At 38.9% G+C, this 17,310-nt stretch overlaps 1 protein-coding gene across 3 annotated transcripts; it reads right to left on the reverse strand.

The window, feature by feature from the left end:
- Positions 1-6,617: 6,617 nt before the first annotated feature.
- Positions 6,618-16,891, reverse strand: LOC114301902 (uncharacterized). 3 transcript variants are annotated; one of them, XM_082909021.1, is made up of 5 exons: positions 16,555-16,891; positions 15,577-15,630; positions 13,050-14,312; positions 8,149-8,202; positions 6,618-7,382 (listed from the first exon to the last, which is right to left on the reverse strand). In XM_082909021.1, exons 3-4 carry the CDS (start codon positions 14,302-14,304, stop codon positions 8,195-8,197), a joined length of 1,263 nt encoding a protein of 420 aa, XP_082765147.1. In that variant the 5' UTR covers positions 14,305-14,312; positions 15,577-15,630; positions 16,555-16,891; the 3' UTR covers positions 6,618-7,382; positions 8,149-8,194. The 3 variants fall into 3 exon arrangements, 2 of the variants coding, with proteins under 2 accessions (XP_082765147.1, XP_082765146.1); XM_082909020.1 differs by lacking the exon at positions 8,149-8,202; XR_014356664.1 differs by lacking the exons at positions 13,050-14,312; positions 15,577-15,630; positions 16,555-16,891 and adding an exon at positions 9,128-10,075.
- Between the last annotated feature and the right edge of the window lie 419 nt (positions 16,892-17,310).

The raw sequence follows: 17,310 nt of genomic DNA on the forward strand, positions 1-17,310 counted from the left end.
CCATGCACTTTGGCCTACCGGCCATTGATTGGGCTTGCCGGCCATTAATGAGCCACTGCTGGCCATCACTAATGGCCGGCCGACCACCAATGTTTCAACAGATATTTTTCTACTATTTTTGAGCCAACTGTTTGCAGGATAGACCATCTGCACCCACATGGATGGCTGGATATCTTCAAGAGGATTTCGCATCCTCTATATATAGAGACCCTCCTCTTGCATGCAAAGGGTTACAAAAAATTTGTGAGCAAATTTTTTTTCTCTCTCTCTCTCTCTCTAAAATTCTCTCTCTCTAAATATATTGCCTTAAAGCTTGAATTCTCTACACTTTTGCTTGGGTGTTCTTGATCAAACTTCATCATCTTGGTGTGGAGGTTGCTTCAGACCTTGCTTGAGTCCTAGAAGAGGGTTTTAGCTTGGTTTTGGCTTGTCTTTGTTGCTGATTTGCTGTTGTGCTTCAAGGGTGAGAAGTTATCCCTTTTAAGTATATTTTTGTATATTGGTTTGACCATCTTTGCATGTTATTTTTGGCCTAGTTGTCAACTACAAAACCCCCCATTTTTAAGTGTTGAAAATGGTGGTTTGAGGCCCTTTTGGGGTTGGGGGTGTTCCCCCCTCTTTTGTGGCTTATTTCCTAAGCTTTGTGCCATCTTTTAAAGCCTTTAAAAAAATTCTCTTTTGGCCCTTTAACCACCAAATTCCAAAGGAATTTCAGTGGTAGAAACTTGGTTTTGAGGTCCAAAATAGGAGGGGTGGCCTCCCCTCCTTGTGTTTTGTTTACATGTGTTGATGGCCTAACATATGAGCATGTGTTTCTACCTTTTTGTGGCTTAGTTCAACCATTTTTTTGGGCTTATTTCTATATGCTATAACTCTATTTTTGGCTGGTTTGGCCACTTGTTGCTTGTATCTTGCACTTGTAGTGTAATATTACTTACTAGTCTAGCACACTTGATGATTTAGCCTATCATTCTATCTTGTGTTAGCTCAACTCCATCATGTTTTTGGCCCTGATTTAGCATGCTTTAACTCTGTTGAGTGGTCTTGGTCATATATGACTTGCCTTGCATGGCTATAGTGTAGTTAGCTTCACTAGCTTTGTGATTTGAGGCCCCTCACATGTTTTACTTGAGTTGTTGGCATGTCATAGCATCATTTCACACATGATTTCAGTGCATGTAGCCTTGTCACACTCACATATTCCACTCTTTCATTACTTTTGAGAGGTGTGCTTTGTGCCTTGTTTATGAGCCAATACATGAACATGATTTTCTTGCTTTTCATGCTACTATCTCAGCTCATTTTAGCCATTGTTTTGGCATGTTTGAGGTCTGTCCAGGGCTGGTTTGGCCATTTGAGTTTGATATTGCATGGTTCTAGTGTAAAGCTCTTCACTAGTTTTTTAATGCTTAAGTCCCCTAACATGTTGTACATGAGTTGTTTGCATGTTAGAGTTTTGTGTTTCATACCATTTCAGCACTGAAATTCTGCCATCTCCCTCACTTCTTCATTTTTCTATTTGTTTTGAGGGATGGTTAGTCTTAAAGTTGTGTTTAAGCTTGGGATTGAGGCTTGTGCTTAAATGGCTTTAACCCTCTTTCGAGGGTTCCTCCTAGTCAAAGGCATAGTCTCTCTCATGTCTTATGTCATCTTTTGATTGACCTCTCTCTCATTAGAGGACTTTCACATTTGACAAATTAATTAAAGAATGGTTTGGTAACTTAAAATGTGTAAACAAGAATTGAATCAAGTAAAATATGCCAAGATAAGCATGTTATGTGAGCATTGCATTGTGTTCAATCGGACGTTATATTGAACACAAGGAAGATTAGTTCATTTCATACTTGAAGTAATGAAATGAGCCAATTTCCTTTGTCTCAATTGCCTTTGATCTCTCATGATAAGGTAATGGACTTGTGTCTTTGTTTTGTGCATTTATTGAATTTGTGCAAGGTGGATCTTTGGTCATCATGCATTGAAAATGCTTGATTGGTGGCTTTAGACCCAATGGTGCCACTTCTTTGATGTTTTGAGATGATAAGGAGTGGCATAGTACACACATGTCCTTGGAAAAACCTCCATTTTTCTCTGTTTTGTGCTCTGTTGAAGTTTGGTGTTACAGCACACCAGTGGCCGGCAGTTCTTCATTGTTGGCCAGCACTCTTTCATTGTTGGCCGGCAGAGGCACATTCTTGGCCGGCAAGTGGCCGGCAGCCACCACTCATGGTTGGCAGGCCACTGGTGCACTCCCCAACATTGTTTGGGTAAGGTTCAGTAGAAAGTTCTTGGAGACACCCGGCAAACAGAGCCTCTCAAGAGCAAATCGGAAGGTTTTTCGGGACGGAAATCGAGTGCATGCATCTTCTAATTCCCAAGGCAGAGCTGAGGCAACCTAATTTAAATATCATGCATGTTTAGTTGGTTTTGTAATTTAATTAGTGTGCTAATTAGTTGATTGTTGTAATAATTAGTAAGTAGTTTACTAGTTATTCAATTGGTTTGTAATAATTAGTCTAATTAGTTTAATTAGATTAGTTAGCTTAGCTTAGCTTAGTTTAGCTTAGCTTATTCATTCGGACCCTCCTTCGAGAGGGCACAATGTTGTAATAAGTGTGCGTGTCTTCCAACCCCACTTTTTTCTCCCTTTTATTTAATTGCTTTCGATGGTTAGATTAGGGACATGTTTTAATTAGCATACCTTATGTTTGCATGATTGCATCATTCATTTGTCTTGCATGCACCGAGGCTCGGCGCATCATTCAAACTGCATCGTATTTCAATACCTATTTGAATACGTGTTTCAAAGCATGTTATCAAATTGTTGCATTCATATGCCATCTTAGATAGCCGAGCCTATTAATTGCATTATTGCATGTGTTGCATTAGGCATCTTACAGAGTTAGGATCATGCATTGTTTCTAACTAGTTTTATGTTTTGGCTCGGAGTACACTGTAAGTGTTTATGCTTTAGCATACTTACATGAGTGTGAGTGTTGCCATGATAGCATGCTTGCCATGAGGCTATTTGCTTACTTGATAAACTGCATGAATGCCTGTGGATGAAGGCTTTGTTGTTTGAATTGGAACAATTCGATAAATGTGAGTTTTAAGCCCACTTTGCGAAGTGGCAAAATCATGTTTTCAAGCCCATCATGTTTGATAGCAAATCCGCGCTTTAGCCCACTTAAGGGTGGCACTTTCAAACCATTTTCGAAAACAAACATGAATTGTTTTGTTCTAATTCTTGTGATTTAGTCTATACTTTTATGTTGTGCGCATCACATAGTAAGTTAGCTAATAACCGGAATAAGAACACATGTGTTTATAAAACAACATATCATGCTAAGTAGAGGCTGATCCTTTGATCGGGCAAGCGGGGGTGCTCATTTCAGGACCTTCCCCTCTCCTACCCAAGTTCCCGAGTCGAGACAACTTTGGTGATGACGGACACGTGGCCTTTGGCACGAGTCAGGGTTTCCTAAATTTTTCAAAAATAAAATATTTAGGTGGCGACTCTGTAATCTGGCAAAGCAGTCCAGTTTTGGCATGATTTGATTTAAAACCTGATTTTCCAAAAATGATTTGCCGGATTGGACTCTTTGGTGTTTATCAGTCTCACATTGCACTTTGTGATATTAGATTCAGAACCGTAACAGGAGTCCGAACTGTAGTAAGACCAATTCGCACCTCTCTGAAAGGCAGGGCGCGCGAAGGAAGTCGGGTCTATAGCTATTACTAGCATTGGTACTCCCAAAAATCACCCTCCTTGTTGGTTCACTTGCTCTGGGAATAATCCCTTTGTTAAATGCATTCTTGATCTGAACCTCCAATTCATGCAAACTTTTGAAAGTAAATAGTGGAGCGACTATTAACTTTTGCAACATATCATGCTCAAGGTTCTACACCACTATCCGCACTTGGTTCCTCTCAGAAAGGTGATCTGTCATCTTTGCTGCTTTTGCTCTCCACCTCGCAACAAATTCCACAAAAGACTCTGCAGGATTCTGGTGGGTTACTTCAAGCTCTTGGGTGGTCATTTCAATTTGGGTATTATAAGAGTACTGATCGACAAAGGCCTCAGCCAACTCTTCCCAGTTCAGCTTCTCTGTATCCTCCAACTTGGCGTACCAAGTGGCTACCATGCCCGACAGGGTTCTTCCATACAGAGAGAGTTTTTGAGGCTTAGTTAGACCTATCGGTTTTAGGATGTCCAAGAAAAGCCAGATATGTACCATAGGATCTCCAGACCCGTCGAAATGGTCAATGTGTGGCATTTTGAATCTGTTTGGGAGCCGTACAGTAGCCTCGGTGTACCCATCCTCAATGTCGGGAATGGAGTTAAGGCCCTGTGCCTTTTTGAATTGCTTCTCAAGGTTTGCAATTTTTAATGAGGTCGGGTCGAGCTCATTACTATCAAGGGAATAAAGCCTCTCATTAGGCTGTACCATAGGTGTGAAAACTCGAGCTTGAGCCAACCTTTCTCAGGGATCCGGACCTTATGAATCTTCAGTTGGCGAAAATGGGTCAAAGTTCGGCTGGGGTCCCGAGACTGGATATGTGGTAGGTGCCCCAGATGGGCGTTGCATTTCGGCATTGGTCTCATCCTACCTGGCGATTCCCTGGTTTAATGCCGCTATCATGGCCACAATTTCTTCCGGACTCTGTGCCATCACGGTCTACTGAGTTTGAACAAAGGAGATTTGATTGGTGACTGTCGGATCAGTTGAACTGGTGAACCCTGACTGGCCTTTCTTTGCCTTGCCTCTAGCGAAGGAAACACTAGTTGCCCTTGAACTAAATCTCCAACTTGTCAAAGTCTATCAACACAAGTCCAATGTACTCGGGGGATATTGGAGCTTTCTGAAGCTATGGTTCCAGGACTACCTTGCAAAAGAGAAAACAGACAGCACCTCAGCCTGATTTCACTAAAACAGATATGAGCATAGCTGAATAACTATATTCTGTACTGAATTCTGCCCCCACAAACTAATACCAACTTGGCAACTGATATGCACATCCCTTACAGTTTCACTGTAAAGCACATACCAGTTAAAATGTGAGCCAAAACACCCCTATGATAGGGCAGGGTTACCCTGTCCTAATTTTGTCAGGAGCTAGGGATTCACTACGCATGCATGCGGTTTCAAACAATCCTGCATTCAGGTGAGCAACATATCCTAGTTTGGAACAGTCTCTAAGGCTTCCAATATGCAACTAGGTAAATTGGTCAAAAAGGGTACCTCAACAAGACTACCTAATATACCTCTCGATCCTAACATCGAGAAGTGAAAAGAGGATCAAACGGTACAGCGGTACTCTAGATCCAAGGTTTGTGTTCCCATCGTGGTAGAGCCCGCAACCGATCAGCCTTCTGGCACGCTTTTCCAAGCAAGCCTCCGGTAAACCATTCAGGAATTACAGATGGCAAACACAGTGACTTAGGCGCGCTTATGCAAATGCAATGCAAAAAAACACATAAATGTAAATAAAATAACATATCATGAGTTCGAGTCAAGTTCTCTAAATCCCCAGCGGAGTCACCAGAAACTGTGGACTCGACTTTCCTTGCGCCCCCTTTCGGAGGGCTCGAATTGGTCCTACAGTTCGGACTCCTGTCACGATTCTGAATCTAATCTTACAAAGTGCAATGTGAGACTAATAAACACCAAAGAGTCCAATCTGGCAAGTCATTTTGAAAAATCAGATTTTAAATCAAATATTGCCAAAACTGGACTGTTTTGCCAGATTACAAAGTCGCCACGTAAATATTTTATTTTTGGAAAATTTAGGAAACCCTGACTCGTGCCAAAGGCCACGCGTCCGTCATCACCAAAGTTTTCTCGGCTCGGGAACTTGGGTACAAGAGGGGAAGGTCCTGAAATGAGCATCCCCGCTCGCCCAATCAAAGGATCGGCCTCTACTAAGCATGATATGTTGTTTTATAAACCTCATGTGTTCTTATTCCGGTTATTAGACTAACTTTACTATGTGACGCACACAAGCAAGTATAGACTAAATCGCAAGAATTGTAACAAATTAGCTCATGTTTGTTTTCGAAAATGGTTTGAAAGTGCCACCCTCAAGTGGGTTAAAATGTGGATTTGCCACTCTCAAGTGGGCTTCAAACATGATGATTTGCCACTTCGCAAAGTGGGCTTAAAACTCACACTCTTCGAATTGTTCCAATTCAAGCAATAAAGCCTCCATCCATAGGCATTCATGCAGTTAATCACTTAAGCAAATAGCCTCATGGCAAGCATGCGATCATGGCATCACTCACACTCATGCAAGCATGCTAAAGCGTAAAACTTACAGTGTACTCCAAGCCAAAACAAAAGCTAGTTAGAAATATGCGTGATCTTAACTATACAAGATGCCTAATGCAACACGTGCAATATGCAACTAATAGGCCCAGCTATCTAAGATGGCATATGAATGCAACAATTTGATAATGTGTATTCAAATAAGTATTGAAATACAATGTAGTTTGAATGATGTGCCGAGCCTCGGTGCATAGAAGACAAATAAATGATGCAAACATATAAGCATAAGGTATGCTAATTGAAAATGTCCCTAATCTAACCATCCAAAGTGGATAAATAAAAGGGAGAAAGACGTGGGGTTGGAAGACATGCACACACATATGCACGCTTATTACAACATTGTGCCCTCTCAAATGAGGGTCCGAATGAATAAGCTAAGCTAAGCTAAACTAAGCTAAGCTAATTATTACAAAACGAACTAATTAACTATTCTAGCTAATTAATTATTACAACACAATTTAATAACTAGCTATGCTAGGCTAATTAAAATATTACAAACAGATTAAACAAATGAATTACAACACATGTAATGATTAGCTACAACTAGCTAACAAAGCAATAAAGTGGCCTCGCGGGCGAGGGAGATATGTATGCTCGGTTGGCTTCCTTAAGAAAATCCATCGCTTTGCCACCGATTGCCTCTGTTCGCACTTACTTTGATCACAGAACATCGAACTAACTACCAAACTGCTTCCACTCTAACACAGGATGTCACACTCCAAATCTGGGCATGACCGGCCGTGGCCCACAGGGACTTAGCCCAAGGCACACGTAAGCCTAAACACGAATCCAATCACATTGAACAACTGAACAATAGTCCAATAATCAATCCAGACATGTCACAATTATAAACGGCAAAATCAACCGTAATAAAAAACCATCCAAACTTATGGGATATAAACAACCCACATATCAAAAATAATCCTAAATGAACTTCGATAAGAATAAATATAAATATGCACAAACTTGACATAACACTCTAAACTACAGGAATGCCCTAGAGGTCCATGCAATTGAGTCCCCGCTACGCCATGAGTCCACTCTAAGTCCTTCTAACACCTGGAAATGGTAAACAACTAAGTCAGCTGATAGCTCAGTGAGTAGCAACATGGATAGTAAATACAGTTTTGAAAACAGGGTTCAATTCCAAAATAAGATATATATCACAGAAACTAGATTGGCATACAGTTTGGTAAATACAATCTGTTTCAAAAAGAAGGTTCTATAGTTCAAAACTTAAAATACTCAAGTCTCGCAAGAACATGATAAACGACATTTTCCACTTAAAACAGATTATAACATGAACACCAATAATTTTCTGGGTACCAATAAAAACAAATAATCTGCCACACAGTTCTCAAGGCTATAAGCCCCGTTGGATCCAATACCGAACTAAGAGACATCCTCAGGATGGCACCTGGGCCTTTTCTCGAAGACGATCCGATTGAAGGTCACCTAGTTGTTTTTAAAGGTCTTTTCCTTACAATCGCTGAGCACTAGAGTCATCACGGCCCAACCCGGATCTCTTCCCTAGTGGCCAGAGTCACCACACACAGTGGAATAATTTCAATGGACTAAATACACACATGGTCCCAATAATCAATACACATCAGTTTCACAAAACATGGTGGTTCATCATTATAAACATGAGACCAAAACAAATAGTTTACAGTATGCCAAGTTCACACATGTTTTAGAAATAATTTGATTCCATTAATAATATAATAATTTATCAAAACAGTTTAGTCTTAAAACAACAATTTAATTTTCCAATAGTTCAGGGTAGGGGAACATTTATAAAAATATGTAGCATGAAACTACTCACCTGAAATCGAAATAATATAATCCTCGAATAGAGTGTAAAAGTCCAACTAATGCCCTGAACCAAGTATAAAAACCACACGTCACAACTAATTTAAAAATACTAAAAAAAATAGGAACTAAGTAACATCAACTAAAGCGCACTAGCACGGCTCAACCCAACTCACCGTTACTCTTAAATATTACCTAAGTTCATGTTCTCCAAGGTCTAAAATCACCCAAGATATGGGTTCCGATCGAAACTTAACTAAAAATAACTTTAAGATAAAACAGAGTTTTAAACAAGTTTTTCCAATCTATTCGCTAACTTTGAAAATTACAAAACCCACTCCACGCTATTCGAAAAATTCCAAGAACCTCCAGATATGATCTAATATATCCTAAGTTTCAAACCCAATTGGTTTCACTTGATTTGCTTATCAAAATAATTATCTACAATTTATTATATCCAAACAGGTTGTTTTCTGCAGCACTTTAAAGAAATTAACGGTTCTCTTAATATACAAGAGCAATCAATGCAAGGCCAAAAACGTACGAAACTAGACTCATAACCGGTTCTAATGACACTAATTTGATAATTTTTGGATTTATACCCAAAGAGAACAACACTCCCGAATTTACTGTTTCGGACTGGTTTCCTGGACAGATTTGGATACCTCAATTTATATGCATTTTGACTCCGAAAAATTATGAAAAAATTCAGATATGCAATTCAATATGTAATTGATCTACTGTAAAAATTTCAGCTTAAAATTCATCCGTTTGATATGGTTTCTTGATTTCTAAAGTTTGAGATTATGTGCAGAATTTTTGGACTAAGATTCACACCGATTCTTTATACATGAATTTAACGCCTTAGATTTCTTAACAGTATACATATATGAAATATACATAAATCTACAACCTCTCCATCAATGAACTAAATAATAATAGAGTAAGGATAAAGAACAAAAACAATGAAAAGAAGAAAGATGAAGACCTACCACACCCAAAAATTACTCCTTGTTTGTAATCCCTTTTTTTTTCTTCTTCTTCTTCTTTTCTCTCAACTTCTTTCTCCCCGTGGCTGCTGTGGCTGCTGCTATAGAATGTATTAGGAACCTAGGGTTTTTCTTTTCTTTTCTTTGTTATACATAACATAAATTACTCTAGACAAAAATGTCCTTTGTTTTATTTTATTTTATTTTATCTCTCCATTAATTTAAATAAAATACAACTACTATTAGATCAAAATATGCTTACTAATTTGACACTTAATTTTATTTTATTTATTTATTCATTTATTTTTTAAAATAATAAATCTTGTCTTTAAATTGAAGACTTTCACCATAAATTTATTTTAGGTTTAAAATTAATTAAAAGATCCTCCAATAATATTTAATTTGCACTTAAAGATTCATAATAAAATATTTGAGATTTGTAAAATTATTATTTAATTATTTACTTAATTTTTATATTCAGGTTCTCACATTCTCCCCCGCTAAAAAAAAGTTTCGTCCTCGAAACTAACCTTAGTAAATCATGAGAATAGATGTGGGTACTTCTCGCGCATCTCGTCCTCACATTCCCAAGTCGCCTCTTCAACTAGATGATTACGCCACAGTACCTTAACCAATTTAATGACCTTTGTACGCAACCTTTTCTCTTTCGAATCCAAAATCTGAACAGGTATCTCCTCATACGAAAAATCCTCTCTAATCTAAAACGGCTCATAATCTATCACATGCAACGGACTGTGCACATATTTCCTCAGCATAGACACGTGAAACACATTATGCACTCCTGCCAACCTAGGGGGTAGAGCAACACGGTACGCAACCTCACCAACCTTCTCCAATACCTCAAATGGACCAATGTATCTAGGAGTCAACTTTCCTTTCTTTCCAAACCTGATCACTCCTTTCCATGGTGATACTTTCAAGAATACCATATCCCCCCACATGAAACTCTAAGTCCCTCCTATGATGATCAGCATAACTTTTTTGTCTACTCTGAGCAGTCAATAATCTCTCTCTGATGGTGATAATTTTTCGTGTAGCATCCTCCACCAAATCAGGTCCCAACATTTGTCTTTCACCAACCTCATACCAACACAAAGGAGACCTACACTTCCTCCCATACAAAGCCTCATAAAGAGCTACTACCAAACTAGAATGATAACTATTATTATAGGCAAACTCCATGAGCGGAAAATAATCATCCCAATTACCTCTCCACTCCAAAGCACAAGCCCTCAACATATCCTCAAGGGTTTGAATAGTCCTCTCTGATTGCCCATCTGTCTGAGGGTGATAAGCTGAACTAAAATTTAACCTAGTACCCATAGCTGATTGTAACGCACCCCAAAACTTAGACACAAAACGAGGGTCCCGATCTGACACTATTGACACTGGTGCACCATGCAATCTAACAATCTCCTTCACATACAACTGTGCAAATCGGGCTAGAGAATAGGTCATCCGTACTACAATAAAATGTGCTGACTTAGTTAATCTATCAACAACTACCCAAACTGCATCGTGATTACTACTAGTACGAGGTAATCCGCACACGAAGTCCATGGTAACATGATCCCACTTCCACTCTGGTATAGGTAAGGGTCGTAGTTTCCCCGCAAGTTTCTAATATTCTACTTTAACTTGTTGACACACCAAACACTGAGCCACAAATTCTGCAATATCTCCCTTTATACCATTCCACCAAAAATGTTCATAAAGATCCCAATACATCATAATACTTCCAAGATGAATGCTATAACTATAACTAGAACTATGTGCCTCTATCATAATCTCCTTCCTCAAATCACCACCAACAGAAACACAAATTCGGCTACGGAATCTAAGCAACCCGTCATCACTAACCACAAAGTCTACATTCTTACCCTCTGCCATCTCTCCTTTAATACGCTCACACTGGGGGGTCAATCTCCTGTGCTAAACGAATCCGTTCTCTCAAGGTTGGCTGAACTATCAATTGACTACAATAAGCCCTATTACCAGGTGTAACAACCTCAAGCCTCAAACGTCTCATGTCTTCCACCAAACAACTCTCAATAGACAAAGCAGCTATATCTCCAACTGCGACCTTCCTACTCAAGGCATCTGCAACCACATTTGCCTTCCCCGGATGATATAAAATATTCACATCATAATCTTTTAGTAACTCAAGCCATCTTCTTTGCCTCAAATTTAGTTCCTTCTGTGTGAAAATATACTTCAAACTCTTATGATCAGTGTAAATCTCACATGACTCTCCATACAAATAATGCCGCCAGATCTTAAGAGCGAAAATCACTGCTGCTAACTCTAAGTTGTGCGTACGATAGTTTCTCTCATGTACTTTCAACTGTCGTGATGCATAACCAATCACCTTCCCATGCTGCATGAGCACACATCCTAAACCCTGTCGTGAAACATCACTATAAATCACAAAACCACCTCCATCTGTAGGTAAGGCAAGGATTGGAGCTGATGTCAATCTCTATTTAAACACTTGGAAACTACGCTCACAATCATCATTCCACTCAAACTTTACCCCTTTCCTGGTGAGATTGGTAAGTGGCAAAGCAATACGGGAAAATCCTTCCACAAACCATCTGTAATACCCAGCAAACCCTAGAAAGCTACGTACCTCTATCACAGAAGTAGGTCGTGGCCAATCAACGATTTTCTACCACCTTTGTGCTATCCACAGATACCCTATCTTTACTCACCACATGACCCAAAAAGGATACACTGCTTAACCAGAATTCACACTTCTTAAATTTTGCACACAATCTCTTCTCCCTGAGGATCTGCAGTACTACCCTCAAATGCTGCTCATGTTCCTCCTTACTCGATTAAATTAGGATGTCATCAACAAACACTACCACAAATTTATCTAGCTGGGGTTTAAATAGTATGTTCATTAAATCCATGAATGCGGTTGGTGCGTATGTGAGACCAAAAGGCATCACCAAGAACTCATAATGCCCATAATGGAATCTAAAAGCTGTCTTAGGAACATCCTCATCCCTTACTTTCAACTGGTGATAGCCTAAACTCAAGTCAATCTTAGAGAATACTTGAACTCCCTACAATTGGTCAAATAGGTCAACAATACGTGGCAAAGGATACATATTCTTCACTGTGACTTTGTTCGGTTCTCAACAATCAATACACAACCTCATAGACCCATCATTCTTCTTCACAAACAACACAGGTGCTCCCCAAGGTGAAACACTAGGCTTAATAAAACATTTCTCTAACAACTTCTATAACTAAGTTTGAAACTCCCTCAACTCCAATGGTGCCATTATATAGGGCACTTTAGAAATAAGTGTTGTGTTGGGGACCAAGTTAATGGAAAATTCTACCTCGCGATCTAGAGGAAGTCCAGGTAGATCCTTTGGAAAAACATCAACACAAACACTCACAACAGGCAACTCCTCTAACTTCTATTTTGGCAGTTCAATACTCACCACACAAGCTAAATAATCATGACACCCTTTACTTAACATTCGATTAGCCTAAAAGGAAGAAGTAAAATAGATAGAGGACCCTTTCACATCTCCCTAAAAGAAAAACTCATGTTGCCCTGGCATAGCAAAAACTACCCTCTTTCTAAAACAATCAATAGAGGCATGATGCTTCGTTAACTAATTCATCCCCAAAATCACATCAAAATCCTTCATCTCTAAAGAAATCAAATCCACTGGAAAAATTCTACCATCTAACTTTATCTCACAATATCTACAAACATCCCCTAACACTACTGTTTCTCCTAATGGAGTAGACACAGCAATACATGCATCCAAAGGCTCACAAGGAATAGACAAGCAACGTAGAAACTTAGGTGCAGCAAAAGAATGTGTAGATCCTGAATCAATTAAAACTCTGACAGGTACAAATGATATAAGGAGTGTACCTTGCACCACAGATGGAGCAACCTCAGCCTCCTCTCTAGTGAGAGCATAAACACGTCCTTGGGTAGCTGCTGACTTCTTTTCCTGAGTCCCATTCCCGGATGTCTGACCTTGGGTAGTCCCACTTTTGCCATTATTCTGCTTCTGGTTAAACCCACCGCTATAAAAAGTTCGTCTCTGCCCTTGCCCCTGAAATGACTGTGCTATTGACTGACCTCCCAGTCCCTTAGACCTACATTGTGCAGAGAGATGCCCAGGCTTGCCACACTTAAAGCATATTCGAGCTGTGCCATCACAATTATACCCAACAGAATGTGACCTACCACATCTATCACAATTCCTCCGATTCTGCTGTCTCATGCCATTGCTAACCTGACCTTGGGTGTAAGGCTTCTTGCTAGGATTGCTACCACCACCACGTTGCTCTACTTGTCTCTCCTCTCTAAGTCTCTTGTTTTGTGGTTCCTTAGCCTTTTGTTCCTCAGCTCTCTTTTCCTCTTCTACTCCACTTTCAGCTAGTAATGCCTTGCTTACCAATGCAGAATATGTCTTCATCTCCAAAATAGCTACTTTTGCATAGATCTCTGACCGCAAGCCATTCTCAAACAACATCACTCTATCTTCCTCTATGGCCACCTGACGTGGGGCATACCTCGACAACTCTGCAAACTTGGCTTCATACTGAGCCACTGACATGTCATTTTGCTTCAAATTGAGAAAATCCACTTGCTTCTGCCTTCGCACCGCTTCAGGGAAGTATTTCTCATTAAACAATTCTAGAAACTTGCTCCACACTAGCTCTGTTTCTCTACCCTCATATTGACGCTTCACCATGTGCCACCAATGCTCTGCTTGACCCTTGAACCTAAAAGCTGCGAAGGCCACCTTCTGGTCTGCTGAACAACCTAGAACATCAAATATTTTCTCCATCTCTAGTACCCATGCCTCTGCCTCCGTAGGGTCCACTGTTCCGTGAAATTCTGGAGGTTTTGCCTTCATAAATCTCTCAAATAAGGAACCTCTATCCAAAGTTAAAGTTGGGTGAACTGCTGGTTGTGGGGCTACATGATTGTTCAGTAATCCCAACAATAACTGTAAAACCTGTGCGGCTGGTGCAGCAGGAACAACTCCTGGTGCTTCAGGGACGACTGGAGCAACAGGTGGTGCGGTAGGGGGTATAGGAACAGGGGGAACTCTACGATTAGCAGCTGGTTGATCAGTTCCAAGAGCATTGACACTTCTTCTCCTAGGTGCCATCTCTTAACCTTCAAAATGAAATTAAGAAAAGCTCAACACAAGCTTAAACAAAACTAACTTAACCAAACACTACTAAGGACTATAGGGACTCGGACCTCGTCTAAATGATGAAATGCAAGATATGTAACTCGATAACTACAGCTCTGATACCACAATTGTCACACCCCAAATCCGGGCATGACCGGCCGTGGCCCACAGGGACTTAGCACAAGGCACACGTAAGCCTAAACACGAATCCAATCACATTGAACAACTGAACAATAGTCCAATAATCAATCCAGACATGTCACAATTATAAACGGCAAAATCAACCGTAATCAAAAACCATCCAAACTTATGGGATATAAACAACCCACATATCAAAAACAATCCTAAATGAACTTCGATAAAAATAAATATAAATATGCACAAACTTGACATAACACTCTAAACTAAAGGAATGCCCTAGAGGTCCATGCAATTGAGTCCCCGCTACGCCATGAGTCCACTCTAAGTCCTTCTAACACCTGGAAATGGTAAACAACTAAGTCAGCTGATCGCTCAGTGAGTAGCAACATGGATAGTAAATACAGTTTTGAAAATAGGGTTCAATTCCAAAATAAGATATATATCACAGAAACTAGATTGGCATACAGTTTGGTAAATACAATCTGTTTCAAAAAGAAGGTTCCACAGTTCAACACTTAAAATACTCAAGTCTCGCAAGAACATGATAAACGACATTTTCCACTTAAAACAGATTATAACATGAACACCAATAATTTTCTAGGTACCAATAAAAACAAATAATCTGCCACACAGTTCTCAAGGCTATAAGCCCCGTTGGATCCAATACCGAACTAAGAGTCATCCTCAGGGTGGCACCTGGGCCTTTTCTCAAAGGCGATCCGATTGAAGGTCACCAAGTTGTTTTTAAAGGTTTTTTCCTTACAATTGCTGAGCACTAGAGTCATCACGGCCCAACCCGGATCTCTTCCCTAGTGGCCAGAGTCACCACACACAGTGGAATAATTTCCCTGGACTAAATACACACATGGTCCCAATAATCAATACACATCAGTTTCAAAAAACATGGTGGTTCATCATTATAAACATGAGACCAAAACAAATAGTTTACAGTATGCCAAGTTCACACATGTTTTAGAAATAATTTGATTCCATTAATAATATAATAATTTATCAAAACAGTTTAGTCTTAAAACAACAATTTAATTTTCCAATAGTTCAGGGTAGGGAAACATTTATAAAAATATGTAGCATGAAACTACTCACCTGAAATCGAAATAATATAATCCTCGAATAGAGTGTAAAAGTCCAACTAATGCCCTGAACCAAGTATAAAAACTACACGTCACAACTAATTTAAAAATACTAAAAAAATAGGAACTAAGTAACATCAACTAAAGCGCACTAGCACGGCTCAACCCAACTCACCGTTACTCTTAAATATTACCTAAGTTCATGTTCTCCAAGGTCTAAAATCACCCAAGATATGGGTTCCGATCGAAACTTAACTAAAAATAACTTTAAGATAAAACAGAGTTTTAAACAAGTTTTTCCAATCTATTCGCTAACTTTGAAAATTACAAAACCCACTCCACGCTATTCGAAAAATTCCAAGAACCTCCAGATATGATCTAATATATCCTCAGTTTCAAACCCAATTGGTTTCACTTGATTTTCTTATCAAAATAATTATCTACAATTTATTATATCCAAACAGGTTGTTTTCTGCAGCACTTTAAAGAAATTAACGGTTCTCTTAATATACAAGAGCAATCAATGCAAGGCCAAAAACGTACGAAACTAGACTCATAACCGGTTCTAATGACACTAATTTGATAATTTTTGGATTTATACCCAAAGAGAACAACACTCCCGAATTTACTGTTTCGGACTGGTTTCCTGGACAGATTTGGATACCTCAATTTATATGCATTTTGACTCCGAAAAATTATGAAAAAATTCGGATATGCAATTCAATATGTAATTGATCTACTGTAAAAATTTCAGCTTAAAATTCATCCGTTTGATATGGTTTCTTGATTTTTAAAGTTTGCGATTATGTGCAGAATTTTTGGACTAAGATTCACACCGATTCTTTATACATGAATTTAACTCCTTAGATTTCTTAACAGTATACATATATGCAAAATACATAACTCTACAACCTCTCCATCAATGAACTAAATAATAATACAGTAAGGATGAAGAACAAAAACAAAGAAAAGAAGAAAGGTGAAGACCTACCACACCCAAAAATTACTCCTTGTTTGTAATCCCCCTTTTTTTTTTCTTCTTCTTCTTTTCTCTCAACTTCTTTCTCCTCGTGGCTGCTGTGGCTGCTGCTATAGAATGTATTAGGAACCTAGGGTTTTTCTTTTCTTTTCTTTGTTATACATAACATAAATGACTCTAGACAAAAATGTCCTTTGTTTTATTTTATTTTATTTTATCTCTCCATTAATTTAAATAAAATACAACTACTATTAGATCAAAATATGCTTACTAATTTGACACTTAATTTTATTTTATTTATTTATTTATTTATTTTTTAAAATAATAAATCTTGCCTTTAAATTGAAGACTTTCACCATAAATTTATTTTAAGTTTAAAATTAAATAAAAGATCCTCCAATAATATTTAATTTGCACTTATAGATTCATAATAAAATATTTGAGATTTGTAAAATTATTATTTAATTATTTACTTAATTTTTATATTCGGGTTCTCACACAGGAACTCTTTTGCACAAAAATGGACTGGTGGCCAGTCGGCCACAGAAGGTGGCTATCGGCCACCTTAACTGGCCGGTCGGCTAGTCTAGATGGCCGGTCGGTTACTTCATGTGGCCGGTCGGCCACTGCTTTTTCCAGACTCTTGCTTTTGCTGCAACAGAGAGCAACAAAGGCAAAGCAATGCATTTTTCAAGGAATGTGTGTACTGCCAACCCCCTTATCATTTCTCAAGCTCAAAGGAGTATAGTACTTGGCTCTCAAGCCACC

Source organism: Camellia sinensis, chromosome 15 (genome assembly GCF_055761805.1).
Source record: "Camellia sinensis isolate YWXY chromosome 15, ASM5576180v1, whole genome shotgun sequence".
In the NCBI taxonomy this organism is placed as follows: Eukaryota; Viridiplantae; Streptophyta; class Magnoliopsida; order Ericales; family Theaceae; genus Camellia; species Camellia sinensis.

Bases quoted from the DNA above. Each gene is read 5' to 3' on its own strand.
- LOC114301902 (XM_082909020.1), bottom strand. From the start codon at position 14,304: ATGGCACCTAGGAGAAGAAGTGTCAATGCTCTTGGAACTGATCAACCA.